The following is a 22909-nucleotide window of genomic DNA, read 5'->3' on the forward strand; positions in this document are numbered from 1 at the left end:
AGCACTCTTCACATCAATGAGAGCACCTGAGGTATCTAGGAAAGGTCGTCCAAGAATAATGGATATATGATTATCCTCATCCATTTCCAAAACCACAAAATCAACAGGTATCACAAGTTTCCCAACCCGTAGGGGAACATCCTCCACCTTACCTTTAGGAAATTTGATCGAACGATCAGCTAACTGTAGGGTAATGTTGGTAGGAAGAAGTTCTCCTACCCCTAAACGTTGATATACAGAATATGGCATAAGACTAACGCTAGCCCCAAGATCACATAATGCATTATCAATTTTCATTTTATTAATAGCACAAGGGATTGAGAAATTACCTGGTCTCCTAATTTAGGAGGCATTTTGTTCATAATGATTGCACTACAATTCGCAGTGAGGTTAACAGTTTCCACCCCATCACAATTCCTCCTACCACCCAAATTATCTTTCAAAAACCTAGCATAGTTAGGCATTTGCTTTATAGCATCGGTGAATGGTATGGAAAGGTGAATTTGTTTCAAAGTCTCCAAAAACTTACCAAATTGGACATCTAGCTTGTGTATCACGAACTTATGGGGGTAAGGAAGTTTTTGCAATAGATTAGGTTCTTTAACTTGTGTACCTTCCTTTTCTTTTGGGACCTCAATAGTTTTATCATTCTCTCTGGTCCTCTCATCCTCACTTTCTACAACATTATCAGTGATAGGTGGAGTCACAGGTTGACTCTTTGGTGGTATTACATTATCGCTCCCTATCAAAGTCTTTCCACTCCTAGTGGTGATAGCATTCACAGAATTTTTAGGGTCAATACCTTGAGGCGGGAGTTTTGAAACCCCAACCCCATCTTTTATAGCACTAGCCAACTGAGAAATCTGGGTTTCAAGCATCTTATTATGTGTCATCACTTCACTAAACTTTTTATCACTAGTGGCCATGAAAGTGTTGAACATTTTAGACTGTGCTTCCATCATCTCCTCCAAACTAGCCCTCTGCGGTGGTCCTTGAGCATAGTAATTGTCATTAGGAGCTCGGGAACCACGCACATTAGATTGTTGGGGATTTTAATTTTGAAAGTTCTTGTTACCATTGTTATTCCAGTTTCCCCTGTTATTAGCATTCATGTTTTGATTGTATTGCCCTTGATTACCCTGATTACCTGCATTTTGTTGGTATTGATTTTGATTACCAAAGTTACCATGTTGATTATAGGATCCTTGGGGATTTTGGTCCCTTTGGTTCCTGTTTCCCCACTAGTTTTGCTGTTGGTTATCAAAACTATTACCTTGTTGATTATAATTGTTCCCTCTTTGATTTGGTGGTAAATATCTATTATTGTCATTCCTAGGTCTATTATCATAAGACAAGGCATTGACCCCATTGACTTTGATAGTGTTGCAGTACTTCTCAAATTCATTTAGATGAGCCAAAGGGCTCTCATGCTTGGCACCACTAAACTGCCTTTGCTCGATGAGGGTGATCATGGCCGGCCGGATCTCGAAGTCATTAGCCTCAGTAATGGGTGGAGCAATCCCACTTGAAGCTCTATACGCCCCAGGAGTTCCGAACTCCTTAAAGGGTCGTGCTGCTGGCCGATTAGGTTGGCGCGGTATGTCTGTCATTGGAACCTGTTGTGTGTTGTGTTCCTTTCCTTGAGAGTTTGATGACTTCGATCGAGATTTACGATTGCTCTTCAAAGTCCTTTTGATTTTGGGATCGAAGGGTATTAACTCTCCCTGTTTAGACCTGCGCGTACACACTAAACAAACTAGTCAAATAGCAGGGCTACAAGTGTAGCCAAAAGAGAAATCTTTTTGTATTATTTTTTATTATGAACTAAACTCAAGAAATCAAAAAGAAATTAACAAACATCGTTCCCCGGCAACGGCGCCATTTTGACAAGCGTTAAATCGGTCGCTACAATCTAACTCTTAATCAAACAATACTTATACGAACACCCTATAACCAGTATAATGGCAAATAAAGGTTCGGTCCACGAAGAACGGGAGTAACTGCTAATCAAACCTAAAACCTAAGCTAGTTCGAAATCAATGGAAGATGGTGTTCTAAAATACTACTAATAAGATGAAATAATCAATAAACTAAGACACTAGGGAGAACGGGAATCCGCCTAACAATTGGTAACTAAGCAACAAGGAATCACAGAGACAAACGGGATATGCAAAGACTATATGTCTAATCAATATCATGTGGTAGGAAGACAACGGGCGATACTAAGCTTGAATTTCTCATGCACTCAACATTACTCGATACATAATCAAACCACATTCAACAATGAAATACTCAATTCACAATCTCTTGTTCAAATCAAGAATATCATGCAATCAAATTCAAGATTCTAGGTTAGCTACTCCTATTATAATGAATTAACATGCAATCGCATATAATCAATTTAATCACAATCCGTTTATCAAAATCAACCCTCAATTACATAGACTACCTAGGCCGGGTTTCATCCCGAAACCCTAGCTAGGAGACTACTCACACATATTCATAATCAAAGAAATAATGAATTCCAAAAGCATAATAGATCTAAACATGAATTCTGATTAAGGAATAATAAAGCTTGATTAATAAACAAGAATGAATAATACCAATTGTATTGATGCGAATCAATGACAAAGTTTGGAACTTTGATATCCGATGTCAATCAAAAATAAAGAATCCCAACGAATCTTGCTTCGAATCAATCCGGAAAACTACGATTAACTAGATCAAATCTATGGAATCTCAACTACGGAAGTGCTCTCTATCTCTCTACAAAGTCTCTCTGAAAAATACGTCTCTAATCTCTCCCCAAATCTGTCTCTCTTAACCCTTACAATCAGGCTATATATATATATGTGTTTTAAATCGGAAAGTAAATCGCAGGCTGCCCTTCATAAATCAGCACGACCGTGCTAGAAGTGGCACGGCCGTGCAAACATGGCAGTAGCTGATCCCCAATATCTTCAATTTTGGCACGGCCGTGCTGAATTTGGCACGGCCGTGCTGAATCTTGCACTGGCAAGGCAGCATGCTACGCTGGGCGTGGATGCTGGCACACAGAACAACAAGCGCAGCACATGGGCTGCATAGCAGCCATGGTGCGCACCCACCAAGTGCTTATGTGGGCTATTTTGCTTAATTTTTGAGCTATGTAATTTTTGCGAAAATTTTGTCGTTTTTAATTATTTATGTAATTATTTTAACAAGGTTAGACCTCGATTTTTCCGTCTTTTGCAAAAAAATTTATTTTGACAAATTATGGGTTATGCCGACTTAATTAATCGGATTAATTAAGTATGGATGCGGAATTTAGTGGGAGCTTAATTGATTACGTGAGCAATTTGCTTTTTAAATAATGGATTAAACAACTTTGACTAGTTTTCATTAGGCGCGTTAATCGGATTAACCACGTAAGTTAGTTACTAGTTTTGCGTGTTTAATTATGTATTTCGTAAAATGCACGGGCCATTCACAAATAGTGAATGGGTTAATGAAAGATTGTTTTCAAAACAGATTATTGAAAATGGCAACTAGTGGGGCCCGACTAGGATAGAAAATACGGATTGCGTTCCGTTATGTATTTTTAAAAAATCTAAATACGGTCTGCGTAGGGTTTCGTAGTGACCCGATACTACGCGGAAGGAAACCCCCCAAGACCCGCCCCTTAATTAAAGCAATTAACAAGCATAATAAACATAATTAACAAGACTAAGAACAAGAATTATACCTTTGTTGCGTGCTTCGCTCCCGAATAGCTCTTACTTCAAAATCCCGAAACTACGAGATCTCCAATGGATGGTACCCTCGATCCGACCCGAGCGTCCCAAGTCTTGAAGGTTAGTCAAGACCCGGACAAACAAAACTATGAGTTTTACGAATAAAATGTTTACTCTAATTACAAGAGTTGCCTTTTTAATTCCACTCAAGGTTGTGTTTTCCAAATACCTAAGCCTTTGGTATTTATAGGGAAATGCACCCTTGATTTTCATTTCCCAACCAATGTGGGAGAATGAATAATTTTGACAATTAATTTAATTCCAAATTAAATTAATAATTAAATCAATCACAATGCAACAAGTGTCAAGGGGAGAGAGAGAGTTAGGTTAGGACCATGAATAGGTGGAGGGGGGGGACCATTGCCTTGCTCCCCAAGGCTTTGCCCAAGCCTTGGTCCCCACCCTCACAAACCGCCTTAAGCAAAGGGCTGCTGGGCTGCTGCCAGCTAGCAGTGCCAGCTAGCCCAGCAAGCTAGCACCAGCCCTTGCCTCTTTCGCCATCGCACACGCACACACCCTCTCGCATAGCTAGCACAGCCAGGCTAGCATACGCATAGCCCAGCCAGCGCACTCACCCACACAAGGCCTAGCATGCGTGCTGCTAGCGAGCCACGCATGCTGGGCTTGGTGCTGCTTGCTAGCTCTTCCTCGCATACACTCGCATGTTGCTGCTGCTGCGATGCCTTCCACGCACACACACACGCTCACAAGGCTTATCATGGTGATGTGCTTGTGCGAGGGGCCTGCGATGGTGCCTAGCACCTAGGCACGCATGCTGCGATGCAGTGCCATGCGAAGGCACGCATGTGCGCAGACATGCTACTATGATGGTGCGATAGGCTAGGGCACAAGCACACGCAAGCACGCACTGGCCTAGCCATGCGATGGTGCTGTGCTTGTGCTGCGATAGTGCGATGGGCTGCGATGGTGTGGTGGGCTGCGATGGTGCGATTAGCCATGCTAGGTGCATGCTAGCTCGAACTATCCTAGCATCCACATGGTTAGACCATTGTGGTGCTACGGCTACGCTCGTACTTGTCGCTTGTGATTTTGCGACGCTCGGCCTCGACGCCCTAGGCTCGATATCCGACGTCTGTATTCGTAAAACTTTGTCGACTTATTAAATCCTTTTGGATTAATTCGTTGTCTCGAATCGGTGATTCGATTGGGTTCGACCCGAAGGGTTCAGTTGAGATTAAGCTGTAATATCAATTGTACCTTGATATTACTGATCGGAAGAGGCCTCCACCTAGGCATTCCGATCACTTGATCTTACTGAAAAAATTAACTCTGTAATAATTCTGAACCCTCTACCGGAAGAATACACTTGTTGGAAGGACATCATTCCTTTTAATCTCCCACTTGTCCTTCCGGACAAGTGTGCATACAGTGTATAGCCCATTTTCTATGTCTCTTAATGTTTCTTCGTGAACTATAAGGTAAGATTCATCGTCATCCTTATTACGTTCAGAAGTGTTTCTCGATCTCCGAGTTCGACTGTGAATAACCAGATGATTTCTAAAATCCAACTGAGCACGGCCATGCATTTTCACAGTCTCGCTCTTCGAGCGGCCTTGTAAACAACAAAACATTTTTCCTATTGTTAATAGGGGGACAATCCCAGTCTTGCATTGTAAGTTCCTCTTACTAAGAGGACTTAGTCTCCCGAGTGTTCCCGTTATGATCCCTAGTTACGGCAGACGTTAGGAAACATCAAAGAGTCTAGTAACCAAACAAGAAAACTTCACAATACTCATGGTCGGAGGAAACAGGTTCCAATAGTCATAATGAGAAATGTACTTATGACAATTTTGAAATTTCTTAAAGTACTCTCATAGGTCTTATCCAGTATAGTTCCATATTGTACTTGTGCAAATGATTTATGGCTGTCACGTCCTTGCAGCACAAGAAACGGTGCTGTAAATCATACTACACACTAATCTATGGCGGTCATCAATCGTCCATCAGTTAGATGACCTCGATTAGGGACGAACTTCGATTTAAATATTCAATGTTCACTTAACAGGTGTTTCTTTATCCAAGACATGGTCTTGATACCCTGTTTTGAATATTTCCGTAAATCGAATGGACTCATTATTTAATTCTAAACCACAATTAAATAGTAATGGAGTGAATGATAATTTTGCACAAAATTAATTACTCCATAAATTAATGGTTTCATTACAGTGTCTTACATTAACCATAGTATTTAATTAAAACACATGTACAGGGATTTTCAAATCCAGTCTCTAACATGCTTGATTCCCATCGCCACAATGTGCTTGTTGTGTTTCACCTGAGGCAGCGGTTTATTCAAAGGATCGGCCACATTATCATCTATGCCAATCTTACAAATTCTGATTTCGCCTTCGGATTTCCATTCCCTTATCATGTGAAATCGCCTTTGCACGTGTTTGACCTTCTGGTGTTCTCTCGGCTCCCTAGCCTAAGCGATAGCTCCATTGTGATCACAATAGAGGTCTATCAGCCCCTTGATTGAGGGTACAACACCAAGTTCGCTGATGAACTTTTGCGAATCCAAACAGCTTCCTTGGCAGCTTCTAAAGCGGCCAAGTACTCGGCTTCAGTTGTAGAGTCTGTAGTGGTGCTCTACTTGGCACTCTTCCAGCTAAACGCCTTTCCATTCAGACAAAATACGTATCCTAACTATGACTTCGAGTCGTCTCTGTCAGTCTAGAAGCTAGCGTCGGTGTAACCTTCAACAACTAGTTCTTTATAGCCTCCATACACCTGGAATTTATCCTTGTTCCTTTTCAGGTACTTTAGGATATTCTTGGCCGCAGTCCAATGCGCCTCTCAGGGTTCGATTGGTATCGGCTCGTTGCACTCAAGGCATACGATACATCTGGCCTTCTACATATCATGGCATACATGATCGACCCGATCAGCGAAGCATATGTGATCTGATTCATTCTTTCTCGCACAACAGGTGTCTGTGGACACTGTTTCTTGCTGAGAGTTATGCCATGGGACATGGGTAAATGCCCTCTCTTGGCATTCTCCATGTTGAATCGAGCCAGTACCTTATCAATGTAAGTACTCTGGCTTAATCCAATCATCCTTTTAGATCTATCTGTGTAGATCTTGATGCCCAATATGTACTGTGCCTCTCCTAAGTCCTTCATTGAAAAACACTTTCCCAACCAGCCCTTTACGGACTACAGTAATTTTGTGCTATTTCCAATGAGAAGTATGTCATCGACATACAGGACTAGGAATGCAATATCATTCCCACTGACCTTCTTGTATACACAAGATTCATCTGGATTCTTGATAAAACCAAACTTGCTAATGGCTTCATCAAATCGCAGATTCCAACTTCTGTTGGCTTGCTTCAGTCCATAAATGGATTTCTTCAGCTTGCAAACCTTTCCAGCGTTGTCTGGATCGACAAAACCTTATGGTTGTGTCATATACACAGTTTCTTCCAAAATTCCATTTAGGAGGGCGGTTTTGACATCCATCTGCCATATTTCATAATCGTAATATGAAGCAATCGCTAGGATGATCTGGACGGATTTTAGCATTGTAACTGGTGAAAAAGTTTCATCATAGTCAATCCCGTGGATTTGTCTATAACCTTTTTCCACCAGTCTAGCTTTGTATATCGATACATTTCCATCCTTGTCTGTCTTCACTTTGAAGATCCATTTGCAACCAATGGGTGTATAACCCTCGGGCAAATTCACCAAGTCCCAGACTTGATTTTCAGACATGGAGTCCATCTCGGATCTCACGGCCTCTTGCCATTTTGCAGAGTAGGGGCTCGTCATAGCTTGCTTGTATGTCGCTTGCTCATTACCATCCATGACTAGGATGTCTTGATCATCGGTTAAGACGATACCGAGGTATCTGTCTGGTTCAGATCTTTGCCGTTGCGACCTACGAAGGGTGATCGGTTGAGCCTTTTCATTGTCAGTTTGATTCTGACCAATCTTCATTGTCAGTTCCAAAGCATCTAGATTGTCAGTTTTATCAGGTTAACATTGTTGCTCGTCCTCTCGAACTTCGTCGAGTTCGATTTTCCTCCCACTTGTTATTTTGGAAAGGTGATCCTTCTCCAAAAAGACACCATCACGAGCAACAAATATTTTGTTCTCTGATTTATTGTAGAAGTAATACCCTTTGGTTTCTTTTGGGTATCCCACAAAGAAACATTTATCCGATTTGGGGTGAAGTTTGTCCGAAATTAATCGCTTGACATATGCTTTGCATCCCCAAATCTTGAGAAAAGACAACCTAGGAGGTTTCTTAGTCCATAATTCATATGGAGTCTTTTCAACAGCTTTTGACGGATCGCGGTTCAGTGTTAGTGCCGCGGTTTGTAGCGCATGTCCCTAGAAAGAGATAGGGAGTTCACTAAGACCCATCATTGATCGAACCATGTCTAACAAGGTTCGATTCCTCCGTTCGGATACTCCGTTCCATTGAGGAGTTCCGGGAGGTGTCAACTCCGAAAGAATACCATTTTCTTTCAAGTGATCGTCGAATTCATGGCTCAAATATTCGCCACCTCGATCCGATCGAAGTGCTTTAATTTTCTTGCCAAGTTGATTCTCAACTTCTTTCTGAAATTCTTTGAATTTCTCAAAGGATTCAGATTTATTTGACATTATTGTAGATATAGCCATATCTTTTATTGTCAATAAAAGTGAATTCTAAGATGTCTTAGTTCATTTCTTATCAATCCATTGTCTTTGTGTAAAGCATGCAATTTAATTTGAACATATGTTGAAAGACAATCTTTGAAACAACTACGTTAGAACTCTTTCATTTCAAACATCTTGGTGTCCAACACCATCGATCAAAATATTGTTCAGAAGGCATGACAAAACTAGGATTAGTTTTAATTACATCTCAAAGACAAAATAATACATGCAAGCACGACCGAAAAACCATCTTCGTCGTCCAATTGTCCATGCACCAACACTTGATAAGATTCTCACTTGGTCCCTGAAAAGGCAACATAAAGTGAGTCATACTTGGTATCTATTACCTATGATAAGCTTAATTGACAAGTGTTTAGGAAGATACCTGAGGTAGTCGGAATGTTCCCCTCTTCCTTGAAGAGCATGCATTCTCTCTTGTAGTGGCCTTGCATGCCACAATGGAAGCATCTCATCTTTGCCTTGACCTTCTTGAACTCCTTCTTCTTAGCTCTCAAGGGCCTTTTGGTCACTGCATAGGCGGTGGCTCGGCTATGAAGTTGCACCACCTCCTTGAGGGAGTGTGTCTCCTTTCCCGCAACTATATGCACTCTAAGTGCATCATAGCCCGAGTGGAGTGAAGCAAGCAAGATATGCCCCGCCATCTCATCTTCCAATGGGATTCCGAGAAGCTGATGTGTTTGAAGAGTCTAGTCATTCCAAGCACATGAGGTCAGAGGGGCATGTCGGGTCTCAATTTGGCATTGTAGACCTTTGTCCAAAGTCGGCGCCTTTCCTTAGCAAGACATCCCACGTTTGGTGGCTTTATCCTCATGTTTGAGAGTGACCTAGTTAAGTCAAACACGAGTCCATCAAAGTTGCCATTGTCACTCTTGGTGACTCTTATATTGACAACGTCCTCAAGTGCTTTGAGGAACATGTCCAGGAGATAGGAGGTAAGACTTTCCTTCCAATCTTGCGGGATGGAATTTGCCATAAGTCGTGAGACTTTCTTGCAGCTGGAGGACCATTCTTCATGAGCCTCATCGGTCATGATTCCTTTAGAGTAGAAGCTTGGAATGGGAGTGTCTAGAGTGTACTCCAAGGAACAATTCCGGAGAGTTTTCCTGAATTCCTCCTCCCATTCCTTGAAGTTAACCAACTTTATTGAAAAGGCCAACTTCTCGGGGAGTTCCGGGCACATATGGTTATTGTTTGAGTTACTTGAAGACATTGTTTTACAATTGAAAGAATTTGAAATGAATAACCATTCATAAAACAATAAGTTGAAATTTAAAAGCGCTTATGCATATATTCAATCTTATTGAACATTTTATCCACGCATTTATAAAAATGTCCCTTTTAGGCGAGAATAAAATGATTCTGAGATCCCAAAGATCAAGAAATGGTTAAGCATGCTTTAGCTTGTCTTAATCATTAAATATCTTAAGGTAAGCAATCAAATTGCTAATAGCTCTAAGCTACTCTCGGTTTGATAAAATGTTGCATCTAATGCATCCTTGACATTTTATCTCTTTTGCCACGACATCTAAGGACTCCTTACTGATATCGTTGAGCTTAACCAAGGCAACTCGTATACCTAGTATGCCTTACGTTCCTAGGGAAGTAGTGATGTCTCGCTTTGGCGTAGTCCATCACGTACGCGCATTAGTTCGGTAAGTGTTGTTCTTGAAACGACAAATTTTAGCTCAATATTATTAAGGGACTTAGGGTTTCTATGTTGGTTGATTTAAGTGAACTTAACTAATCGTCGCAATATAATAGAAATCCTAGACATGCATCTAGCAATCATATATAACAACAATATATAAGGCATAAAATAGATGCATTTGGCAACTAGCATGACCCCTTGAAATCTTTAATTTCCATGGGTCTTCATCTTTGCTCGTCTTCGTCGAAACGCCGTCTTGAGACATCTTGGCCAAAATGAAATAAAAGAAGCTAGCTAGAACGACTAAGATTAATCTAATAGTACAAAAATACTTAACGGTTCGCAGACCGTATTTAGATTTACAAAAAAACATAACCGAACGCAGTCCGTATTTTCTATCCTAGTCGGGCCCCACTAGTTGCCATTTTCAATAACCTGTGTTGAAAACAATCTTCCATTCACCCATTCACTATTTGTGAATGGCCCATGCAAATTACGAAATACATAATTAAACACGCAAAACTAGTAACTAACTTAGGTGGTTAATCCAATTAACGCGCCTAATTAAAACTAGTCAAAGTTGTATAATCGATTATTTCTAAACGCAAATTGCTCACGTAATCAAATAAGCTCCCACTAAATTCTGCATCCATAATTAATTAATCCGATTAATTAAGTCAGCATAACCCATAATTTGTCAAAATCAAAAAAATTTCAAAAGCCCGAAAAACCGAGGTCTAACCTCGTTAAAATAATTACATAAATAATTAAAAACGGCAAAATTTTCGTAAAATTGCGTAGCTCAAAATCAAGCAAAAATCCCACACAAGTGCTTGATGGGTGCGCACCATGGCTGCTAGGCAGCCTATGCCTTGCGCTGTGGTGCGTGGTGCTAGCATGTTGCGCCCAGCACAGCAAGCCACGCTGCTAGCACCAGCAGCTTGCTAGCAAGTGGTGCGCTGGGCTGGTGCTTGCTGCCATGCTGCCCAGCAGCATCCCCTCGCAAGCAAGGCCCCTGCCATTGCTCCACACACATTAGCCCCAAGCCTCCCCGCCACACAGCAGCCACTCAAGGCACACCCTTGTGCGCACCATAGGCAGCCACATGTGGGCTGCTTGGCAGCCCGGCTAGCCTTGGTGGCGCTTGGGTTTTTTTTGCCTTGATTTACGTGCCATTTCTCGGGATTTTAATCCCGATTTACGTGTGACATAAAATTAATCTAAATTTATTTTAGAATTAATTTTAAGGGCAAAAATGAAAATAATAAAAAAAAAGTCCAACTTAATTAAATTTTTAATGGTGCACAAGCCTAAATTATCCAAAATTCATTTTGAAATAATTTAGGTCTTCTTTTATGCTTAAAATTGAAATAGCTATGTCCATAATTAATTTTGCCAATATGCAAATTAATAATGGATTTGACAAAAGGGAGTTGGAAAAATAAATTAATAATCTAATGATAAAAATTTTCAACTTTCATACTTGTGTAAAATACCAAGATTACATCTTCTAATATGAAGATTAATCAAATTTTACTCACAAGTATTTGAACTTGATGGATTTTAATTAACCAAACATGAAAAATCCAAACTTTGTTCAATATGGAATTTAGGGTTAGGGTTCCAATCATTTAAAACTTTAAAGATTAGAACTTTAACATATTAGGAACTTAAAATTACAAGTTCACAACAAGATCTCACATTTTATTGCAATTTATTTGCAAAATTTGTGAAAAACAAGTTTGTGTGAAAAATGGTATATCAACTTAAGTACTAATAAAAACTCCATTATTATGCTTAAGGATATTTTTAAAACCAGTAGATTAGTGATGCAAATGTGCATTTAATCTAACCTAGTAATGCTTGCATTAATCAAGGCTTAAAAAGAATTAAAATTTTCGTTGAAAAACGAAAAACCCCAGAAAAAATGGGTTTCTGGTTCGAATTTGGCTTCTGGACAGTTCTTAAAAGGGTTGAAACTGTTTCAGAAGGCCGATTCCACCCAAAATTCACTATTGTTGAGCCAAAATCTGGGTTCGACAGCCAAATCAAGAATAAAACCGAGTTTTTAAAATTAATTAAAACGAGCTTCTAATCTAATTAGAAGAACATAAACCAGAAAAATAAACTCTTTTAAAACACCTTAATTAATAAGTAATTGCAAAAATTAAAAGGAGCATGGCTCCGATACCGCTGTAGGGTTTCCCGACACTACGCGGAAGGACACCCCCCAAGACCAGCCCCTTAATTAAAGCAATTAACAAGCATAATAAACATATATAAGCAAGACTAAGAACAAGAATTATACCTTTGTTGCGTTCTTCGCTCCCAAAGAGCTCTTACTTCAAAATCCCGAAACTACGAGATCTCCGACGGATCGTACCCTCGACCCGACCCGAGCGTCCCAAGTCTTGAAGGTTAGTCAAGACCCGGACAAACAAAACTATGAGTTTTACGAATCAAAGGTTTACTCTAATTACAAGAGTTGCCTTTTCAATTCCACTCAAGGTTGTGTTTTCCAAATACCCAAGCCTTTGGTATTTATAGGGAAATGCACCCTTGACTTTCATTTCCCAACCAATGTGGGAGAATGAATAATTTTGACAATTAATTTAATTCCAAATTAAATTAATAATTAATTCAATTACAATGCAACAAGTGTCAAGGGGAGAGAGAGAGTTAGGTGAGGACCATGAAGAGGTGGGAGGGGGGGAGACCATTGCCTTGCTCCCCAAGGCTTTGCCCAAGCCTTGGTCCCCACCCTCACAAACCGCCTTAAGCAGCGAGATGTTGGGCTGCTACCAGCTAGCACTGCCAGCTAGCCCAGCCAGCAGCCTCGCATCCACAACCAGGCAATGCGTGCTGGCGCTGGGCGATGCCTGTGCTGCTGCTACTGGCCCTTGCCTCTGTCGCCATCGCACATGCACACACCCTCTCGCATAGCTAGCACACCAGGCCAGCATACGCATAGCCCAGCGAGCGCACTCACGCACGCACGGCATAGCATGTGTGCTGCTAGCGAGGCACGCATGCAGGGCTTGGTGCTGCTTGCTAGCTCTTCCTCGCATACACTCGCATGCTGCTGCTGCTGCTGCTGCGATGCCTTCCACGCACACGCACACAAGGCCTAGCATGGTGTTGTGCTTGTGCGAGGGGCCTGCGATGGTGCCTAGCAGTCAGGCACGCATGCTGTGATGTAGTGCCATGCGAAGGCACGCATGTGTGCAGACATGCTACTGTGATGGTGCGATAGGCTAAGGAACAAGCACACGCACACACGCACTGGCCTAGCCATGCGATGGTGCTATGCTTGTGCTGCGATGGTGCGATGGCCTGCAATGGTGCGCCTAGCACAGCTAGTGTGCTTAGGATTGCGCCTAGCCATGCTAGGTGCATGCTAGCTCGAACTAGCCTAGCATCCACATGGTTAGACCATTGTGGTGCTATGGCTACGCTCGTACTTGTCGCTTGTGATTTTGCGACGCTCGGCCTCGACGCCCTAGGCTCGATATCCGACGTCTGTATTCGTAAAACTCTGTCGACTCATTAAATACTTTCGGATTAATTCGTCGTCTCGGATCGGTGATTCGATTAGGTTCGACCCGAAGGGTTCAGTTGAGATTAAGCTGTAATATCAATTGTACCTTGATAGTACTGATCGGAAGCGGCCTCCACCTAGGCATTCCGATCACTTGATCTTACTGAATAATTAACTCTGTAATAATTCTGAACCCTCAACTGGAAGAATACACTTGTTGGAAGGACACCATTCCTTTCAGTCTGCGAACCGTTAAGTATTTTTGTACTTTAGATTAATCTTAGTCGTACTAGCTAGTTATTTTATTTTGGCCAGGATGTCTCAAGACAACGTTTCGATGAAGACAAGCCAAGATGAAGATCCATGGAAATTGAAGATTTCAAGGGGTCATGCTAGTTGCCAAATGCATCAATTTATGCTTTATATATATATATATATATATATATATATATATATATATATATATATATATATATGTTTATATATATATATATATATATATGTGTATATATATATGTATATATATATATATATATATATATATATATTATTGTTATATATGAATGTTAGATGCATGTCTAGGATTTCTACATGTTGCGACGATTAATTAAGTTCACTAAAATCAAACCAACATAGAAACCCTAGGTCCCTTAAAATATTGAGCTAAAATTTGTCGTTCCAAGAATAACACTTACCGAACTAATGCACGTATGTGATGGGCTACGCCAAAGCGAGGCATCACTACTTCCCTAGGAACGTAAGGTATACTAGGTATACGAGTTGTCTTGGTTAAGCTCAACGATATCAGTAAGGAGTCCTTAGATATCGTGGCAAAAAGATAAAATGTCAAGGATGCATTAGATGCGACATTTTATCAAACCGAGAGTAGCTTGGAGCTATTAGCAATTGGATTGCTTAACTTAAGATATTTAATGGTTAAGACAAGCCAAAGAATGCTTAACCATTTCTTGATCTTTGGGATCTCATAATCATTTTATTCTCGCCTAAAAGGGACAATTTATTAATGCGTGGATAAAATGCTCAATAAGATTGAAAATATGCATGAACGCTTTTAAATTTCAACTTATTGGTTTATGAATGGTTTTTCATTTCAAATTCTTTCAATTGTTGAACAATGTCTGCAAGTAACTTAAACAACAACCAATTCTCTTTACGCTCAATTCTTGACAAGGAGAAGTTGAGGGGGCCAAACTTTCTTGATTGCCAAAGAAATTTGCGCATTGTACTAATGCAAGAGCAAAAGGAATACGTCCTTGATGAGGAAATGCCCGACGTTCCAAATGAGGAGGTCACTCAGGCTGCCCTTAACCGATGGCAAAGTGCCAATCGGGATGTCAAATGCATCATGTTGGCCACTATGTCTCCGGACCTTCAAAAGACTTTCTTTGAAAAGGAGACAACTTTTGAGATCATTTCAAAGCTCAAGAAAGGAGAGCCAGTCAGCCTGCATGTCCTCAAAATGATTGGATTATTTGAGAACATGGAAAGGCTTGATGTTGGGTACTCAACCGAGATGGCAATTGACATCATTCTCCACTCGCTTCGTAAAGGCTATGATCAGTTCAAGATGAACTATAATATGCATAGCATGGAGAAAAACCTCACCGAGCTTCATGGTATGTTGAAGCAAGCCGAGCAAATCCTCAATGATGAAGGCAAGCATGACATGCTCATGGTGAGGAAGGGCAAGCCTTTCAAACGTCCGGGCAAGAAGAAGAGCTTTAAAGGGAAAAAGAGAAATTTTCTGCCTAAGTCAAACACTGCCAAGGGCAGCAAGGACAAGAAGGTAGCCTCTTCCAAATCCGATTCTGAATGTTTCTATTGCAAGAAGAAGGGACATTAGAAACGGGATTGCCTCAAATTCAAGGAAGATAAGAAGAACGGCACCGTTGCTTCTTCATCAGGTATTTTTGTTATAGACTTAAACTTCGCTAGAAAAACATCATGGGTATTAGATACCGGATGTGACTCACACCTTTGTTCCAATGCTCAGGGACTAAAGATAAATAGGAGGCTAGAGAAGGGAGAGGTCGAGCTTCAGGTCGGCAATGGAGCTAGAATGTCTGTCGTCTCCGTTGGAACTCTGAGTTTGTCATTGCCCTCTGGGCTTATTTTAGAACTTGACAATTGTTATCATGTTCCTAGAGTTACCAAAAACATTATTTCAATATCAGCGTTGGACGCCAAAGGTTTTGAATTTCGAATTAAGAACAATAGGTGTTCATTTTATTTTGATAATGTTTTATATGGTAAGGCATATTCAGAAAATGGTCTTTATGTTCTTTCTCTTGACAAACAAGTCTATAACATTGATGATACAGCTAAAAAGGCTAAGACCATCGATTCGAATCAAACCTACTTGTGGCATTATCGTCTTGGCCATATTAACATCAAACGCATCAAGAAACTTCTACAAGAAGGTGTTCTTGACTCATTCGACTTGGAGTCGTTTGAAATTTGCGAAGGATGTTTATTATGCAAGATGATAAAACAGCCATTCTCCAAGTTGGGAGAAAGGGCAAGTGACTTATTAGGTCTAATACACACGGATGTATATGGATCAATGAGTGGATATGGCTATATCTACTTAATGTCGAATAAATCTGAATCCTTTGAGAAATTCAAAGAATTTCAGAAAGAAGTTGAAAATTAACTTGGCAAGAAAATTAAAGCACTTTGATCGGATCGAGGTGGCGAATATTTGATCCATGAATTCGACGATCACTTGAAAGAAAATGGTATTCTTTCAGAGTTGACACCTCCCGGAACTCCTCAATGGAACGGAGTGTCCAAACAGAGGAATCGAACCTTGTTAGACATGGTTCGATCAATGATGGGTCTTAGTGAACTTCCTATCTATTTCTGGGGACACACGCTACAAACCGCGGCACTAACACTAAACCGCGCTCCGTCAAAAGCTGTTGAAAAGACTCCATATGAATTATGGACTAAGAAACCTCCTAGGTTGTCTTTTCTCAAGATTTGGGGATGCGAAGCATATGTCAAGCAATTAATTTCGGACAAACTTCACCCCAAATCGGATAAGTGTTTCTTTGTGGGATATCCAAAAGAAACCAAATAAATCCGAGAACAAAGTGTTTGTTGCTCGTGATGGTGTCTTTTTGGAGAAGGAACACCTTTCCAAAATGACAAGTGAGAGGAAAATCGAACTCGACGAAGTTCGAGAGGACGTGCAATAATGTTAACCTGATAAAACTGACAATCTAGAAGCTTTGGAAGCATCTAAGAAGATTGGTTAGAATCAAACAAACAATGAAAATGCTCAACCGATTACCCTTCGTAGGTCGCAACGGCAAAGATCTCAACCAGACAGATACCTCGGTATCGTCTTAACCGATGATCAGGACATCCTAGTCATGGATGATGATGAGCCGGCGACATACAAGCAAGCTATGACGAGCCCCGACTATGCTAAATGGCAAGAAGCCATGAAATCCGAGATGGACTCCATGTCTGAAAATCAAGTTTGGGACTTGGTGAATTTGCCAGAGGGTTACACACCCATTGGTTACAAATGGATCTTCAAATTGAAGATAGACAAGGATGAAAATGTATCTATATACAAGGATAGACTGGTGGAAAAAGGTTATAGACAAATCCACGGGATTGACTATGATGAAACCTTTTCACCGGCTGCAATGCTAAAGTCTGTCCAGATTATTCTAGCGATTGCTACATATTACGATTATGAAATATGGCAGATGGATGTCAAAACCGCCTTCCTAAATGGGATTTTGGAAGAAACTGTGTACATGACACATCCAGAAGTTTTTGTCGATCCGAGCAACTCTGGAAAGGTTTGCAAGCTTAAGAAGTCCATTTATGGACTAAAGTAAGCCAACAGGAGTTAGAATCTGCGATTTGATGAAGCCATCAGTAAGTTTGGTTTTATCAAGAATCCAGATGAATCTTGTGTGTACAAGAAGGTCAGTGGGAGTGACATCGCATTCCTAGTCCTATATGTCGATGACATACTGCTCATTGGAAACAACACAAAATTACTAGAGTCCATAAAGGGCTGGTTCGGAAAGTGCTTTTCAATGAAGGACTTAGGAGAGGCACAGTACATATTGGGCATCAAGATCTACAGGGATAGATCTAAGAGGATGATTGGATTAAGCCAGAGTACTTACATTGATAAAGTACTGGCACGATTCAACATGGAAAATGCCAAGAGAGGGCATCTACCCATGTCCCATGGCGTAACTCTCAGGAAGAAACTGTGTCCACAGACACCTGTTGAGCGAGAGAGAATGGAATAGATTCCATATGCTTCGCTAATTGGGTCGATCATGTATGCCATGATATGTACCAGGCCAGATGTCTCGTATGCCTTGAGTGCTACGAGCCGATACCAATCAAACCCAGGAGAGGCGCATTGGACTGCGGCCAAGAATATCCTGAAGTACCTAAAAAGGAACAAGGATAAATTCCTGGTTTATGGTGGCCATAAAGACCTGGTTGTTGAAGGTTACACCGCCGCTAGCTTCCAGACTGACAGAGACGGTCAGGGTACATATTTTGCCTAAATGGAGGAGCATTTAGCTGGAAGAGTGCCAAGCAGAGCACAACCGCAGACTCTACAACTAAAGTTGAATACTTGGCTGCTTCAAAAGCTGCTAAGGATGCTGTTTGGATTCGTAAGTTCATCAGTGAACTTGGTGTTGTACCCTCCATCAAGGGTTCGATAGATCTCTACTGTGACAACAATGGAGCTATCGCTCAGGCCAGAGAGCCAAGAGAGCACCAGAAGGTCAAACATGTCCAAAGGCGATTTCACATGATAAGGGAATGGAAATCCGAAGGTGAAATCAGAATTTGCAAGATCGGCACGAATGATAATGTGGCCGATCCTTTGACTAAACCTTTGCCTCAAGTGAAACACAACAAGCACGTTGAGGCAATGGGAATCAAGCACATCGAAGATTGGCTTTGAAATTCCCTGTACATGTGTTTTAATTAAACTGGTTGTTTTAATGTAAGACACTGTATTGAAACCATTCATTAATGAAGTAATTAATTTTGTGCAAAAATTATCATTCGCTTCATTACTATTTAATTGTGGTTTATAATTAAATAATGAGTCCATTCGATTTATGGAAGTGAACATTGAATATTTAAATAAAAAATTATCCCTAATCGAGGTCATCTAAATAAAGGACGATTGATGACCACCAGAGATTAGTGTGTAATATGATTTACAGCACCGTTTCTTGTGCTGCAAGGACATGATGGTAATAAATCATTTGCACAGGTGCTAGTTTGGAACTGCACTGGATCGACCTATGAGAGTACTTTAAGAGATTCAAAATTGTCATAAGTACATTTCTCATTATAGCTATTGGAACTCGTTTCCTCGACCATGAGTATTGTGAAGTTTTCTTGTTTGAGAACTAGTCTCTTTGATGTTGCCTAACGTCTGCCGTAACTGGGGATCATAACGGGAACACTCGGGAGATTAGTTCCTCTTAGTAAGAGAAACTTACAATGCAAGACTGGGAATGTCCCCCTATTAACAATAGGGAATATGTCTTTGTTGTTTACAAGGCCGCTCGATGAGCGAGACTGTGAAAATGCAAGGCCATGCTCAGATGGATTTTAGAAATCATCTGCTTATTGACAGTCGAACTCGGAGATCTAGAAACACTTCTGAACGTAATAAGGATGACGATGAATCTTACCTTATAGTTCACGAAGAGACATTAAGCGACATAGGAAATGGTCTATACACTATATACACACTTGTCCGGAAGGACAAGTGGGAGATTGAAAGGAATGGTGTCCTTCCAACAAGTGTATTATTCTGATAGAGGGTTCAGAATTATTACAGAGCTAATTCTTCAGTAAGATCAAGTGATCGGAATGTCTAGGTGGAGGCCGCTTCCGATCAGTAATATCAAGGTACAATTGATAATACAGCTTAATCTTAACTGAACCCTTCGGGTCGAACCAAATCAAACAACCGAGCCGAGATGATGAATTAATCCGAAAGATTTAATGAGTCGTCGGAGTTTTACGAACAAAGACGTCGGATATCGAGCCTAGGGCGTCGAGACCGAGCGTCGCAAAATCACAAGCAACAAGTTCGAGCGTAGCCGTAGTATCACAGTGGCCTAGCCATGTGAACGCTAGGCTAACTCAAGCTAGCATGCACCTAGCATGGCTAGGCGCAAGCCTAGGCACTATCGCAACCCATCGCATCATCGCAACACAAGCACAACATTATTGCATGGCTAGGCCTGTGCGTGTGTGTGTAAGCATGCAATGACTGAAATTAAAGGGCAAGAGATTGAGGCCATGCAAGAATTTGGACTAAGACCTATGGAATCCTTTAACTACATGTCAAATAAAGCTGGAAGAGAAGATGCTATTGGTCATACAGTGAAAGACCACATGTATTATTGTTATAAACTGAAAATAAAGGCCGTTGAAGGAGGAGATTCTCAAGTAGTTTGTGACAAATTACATGAAGCTTATTCTGAGGACCCTAACTTGTTTTTCAGAGTAAGGTTGGACGCGGATGGAATGGTTTGTAACTTGTTTTGGAGGGATTCTATGGTGCTTAAAAATTACAAAATATATGGAGATGTCACTGTATTTGACACCACATATAGGACGAATCGTTACAACCTCAAGAAATAAACAAACACTGGAAGAACACTATGTTTGCTTGTTCTTTTATTGGTGATGAGACCATAGAGTCATTTGTGTGGCTATTTGAGACCTTTAAAAAGGCAATGGGTGGATAAATGTCCTATCTCACTGTTTACAGACCAAGATGCAGCCATGGCAGCAGAAATACCCAAGGTAATTTCTAATTTTGAAGGAACTTTTTGAATACTACTACATCTAAATATGTTTGTACTGAATTTATATTTAGTTACCTCTATTTTAAATGCAGTAACCATTTGTGAAACTATAATAAATGTATAAAAATGTACGGGTACTTCCAAACACTAGACAAAGACTATGTCTATGGCATTTGATTCAAAATGTTGTAACAAGATTTGGAGTTTTGAAGAGTGATGACACATTCAACTCTGCTTTCACGAAATGCTTGAGTGGTTGTATTAACGAAGCTGAGTTTGAAGTATGTTGGGATTCAATGACGACAAAGTACAAACTGAAAAACGACAGTTGGTTCAAGAGGTTATACTCACTAAAGCATAAGTGGTCAACATCTCTAAGTAAGGACTTTTTCTTCGCGGGAATCTTGTCGTCACAGAGAAGTGAGAGCACAAATCACGCAGTGAGATACAAAGCAAACAAGAAGACAAGTTTGACAGAATTCTACAACATATTTCAAAAGACAGTGAAGACTTGGAGAAGGAATGAGGATTTTTATGAGTTCAATAGCACAAAATCAATTCCTACTTCAAGTTATCCGATGTCTGCCTTACTTAAACATGCTGCTGATGTTTATACACATACATTATTCAGGGACTTTGAAGAAGAATTCAACCGTGCCATTGGATCTCAAACTAAACTGCTATTGATTAATGGAGGCAAAATGGTTTACCAAGTGTACCTTGAAGGCAGAGATTGCACAACTCAAGTAGTAACTTACGATCAAGCAAACAAAACAATTCAATGTCCATGCAAGAATTTTGAAGAGTCGGGTTGGTTATGCTTCCATAGCCTTAGAATCTTGCACATGCATTCTGTTGAAAAAATCCCACAGAAATACATATCTTTCATATGGACTAAAATGGCTAAGGTTGAAGTTTGTAAAAGTAAGGAGACAGAGCAAAAGAAGAAGGGGACATTAAACAACTTCACACCCTGGCGGCTACACAAGGTGAGGAAGTATTATAGTCTAATCCTTAAGAGCCACAAGTTTGAACAAGTAAGGAAAGCCTTAGAAGAAAGCTTCACAAAAGATTCAAGTGCAATAGATGAGATTATTTCTGCTATGAACTCAACTAACAACCATTTTGAGAACACTACAGGTGTAAAAGAGAATTCAGAAGCAACTTCATCTAGTGTTGTTCAAGTACTGGACCCAACTCATGCAAAAACTAAAGGAAGACAATAAAATAAAAGGATTCCAGGAAGCTATGACTACATGAAAAAGGGGAAGAGGAGGAAGCATAGAGAATTTAGTGCCAAAACACCAAATATTAATAATAAGTATATGCTCTAATAGTCTAAAGACATCAAATTTTGTTTTAAGAACACCAAATTTTGTCATAGTAACCTGTATTGTTACATGGTTACCTTTAATTTGTAATTTCATTTTTGGAAACTTTATATCTTTTAAATACTGATTATTATGATATAGTGTCTTTTATGATTGACATAGTGATAGGCGTGTCGTGTACCTAACAAAAATAACCTAACTAGACCACTACTATGTAGATGGGCAAGTAAGGATCGAATCCCAAGAGACTAAGGTTCACCTAAATTATCTAGACTCAAATAATCACTAAGCAAGAATCAAATCAATGGTGGAATATGTAGGGTTTCGTAGTGACCCGACACTACGCGGAAGGAAACCCACCAAGACCCGCCCCTTAATTAAAACAATTAACAAGCATATTAAACTTAATCAAACAAGATTAAGAACAAGAATTATACCTTTGACGCGTGCTTCGCTCCCAAAGAGCTCTTACTTTAAAATCCCAAAAACACGAGATCTCCGACAGATCGTACCCTCGACCCGACCCGAGCGTCCTAAGTCTTGAAGGTTAGTCAAGACCCGGACAAAATAACTATGAGTTTTACGAATCAAAGGTTTACTCTTACTTAGAGTTGCCTTTTTAATTCCACTCAAGGTTATTCATTCCCAAATACCCAAGCTTGGTATTTATAGGGAAATGATCCCTTGATTTCCAATCTCCCATCAATGTGGGAGAGTTGGTAAAATGATAATTATTTAATTCCAAAATTAAATGATTAATCAATTCAATCACAAATCGACACATGGCACAATAATAGAGAAAGCCAAGTGAGGAACAAGGCTTGGGGGGGACCATTGCCTTAATCCCCAAGGCCATGATTTGGTCCCCACACTCTATGCACAAAACCGGATCAAGGAAAGCTAGCTGGCTGCCAGCTAGCGTGCCAGCTAGGGCTGCCAGCTAGCACCGCCTTGCTGCCTAGCACCCAGCCAGCCAGCTAGTGCGTGCTGCTGCTGGGCTGCTGCTGCTGCTTGTGTGCTGGCGCTGGGCGCTGCTAGCACATAGTGCTGGCACTAGCCCCAGCAGCCCACGCACAC

General features: G+C 40.6%; 1 protein-coding gene across 1 annotated transcript; it reads left to right on the forward strand.

Annotated features, from left to right (window-relative positions):
• The first annotated feature begins 19956 nt into the window (after positions 1-19956).
• LOC110697614 (protein FAR1-RELATED SEQUENCE 9-like) lies at positions 19957-21727 on the forward strand. Its single transcript, XM_021874998.1, has 3 exons — positions 19957-20220; positions 20465-20499; positions 20698-21727. The coding sequence occupies exons 1-3, from the start codon at positions 19957-19959 to the stop codon at positions 21725-21727; spliced, it is 1329 nt and encodes a 442-aa protein (XP_021730690.1).
• Positions 21728-22909: the final 1182 nt, after the last annotated feature.

Source organism: Chenopodium quinoa, unplaced genomic scaffold (assembly GCF_001683475.1).
Source record: "Chenopodium quinoa cultivar QQ74 unplaced genomic scaffold, ASM168347v1, whole genome shotgun sequence".
Taxonomy (NCBI): Eukaryota; Viridiplantae; Streptophyta; class Magnoliopsida; order Caryophyllales; family Amaranthaceae; genus Chenopodium; species Chenopodium quinoa.

Excerpts from the sequence above, each read along its gene's own strand:
- LOC110697614 (XM_021874998.1), top strand. The coding sequence starts at position 19,957 with ATGACTGAAATTAAAGGGCAAGAGATTGAGGCCATGCAAGAATTTGGA. Across the intron at positions 20,221-20,464 it reads GGTTGGACGCGGATGGAATG|ACCAAGATGCAGCCATGGCA; the intron begins GTTTGTAACTTG and ends CACTGTTTACAG. Across the intron at positions 20,500-20,697 it reads TGGCAGCAGAAATACCCAAG|ATTTGGAGTTTTGAAGAGTG; the intron begins GTAATTTCTAAT and ends TGTTGTAACAAG.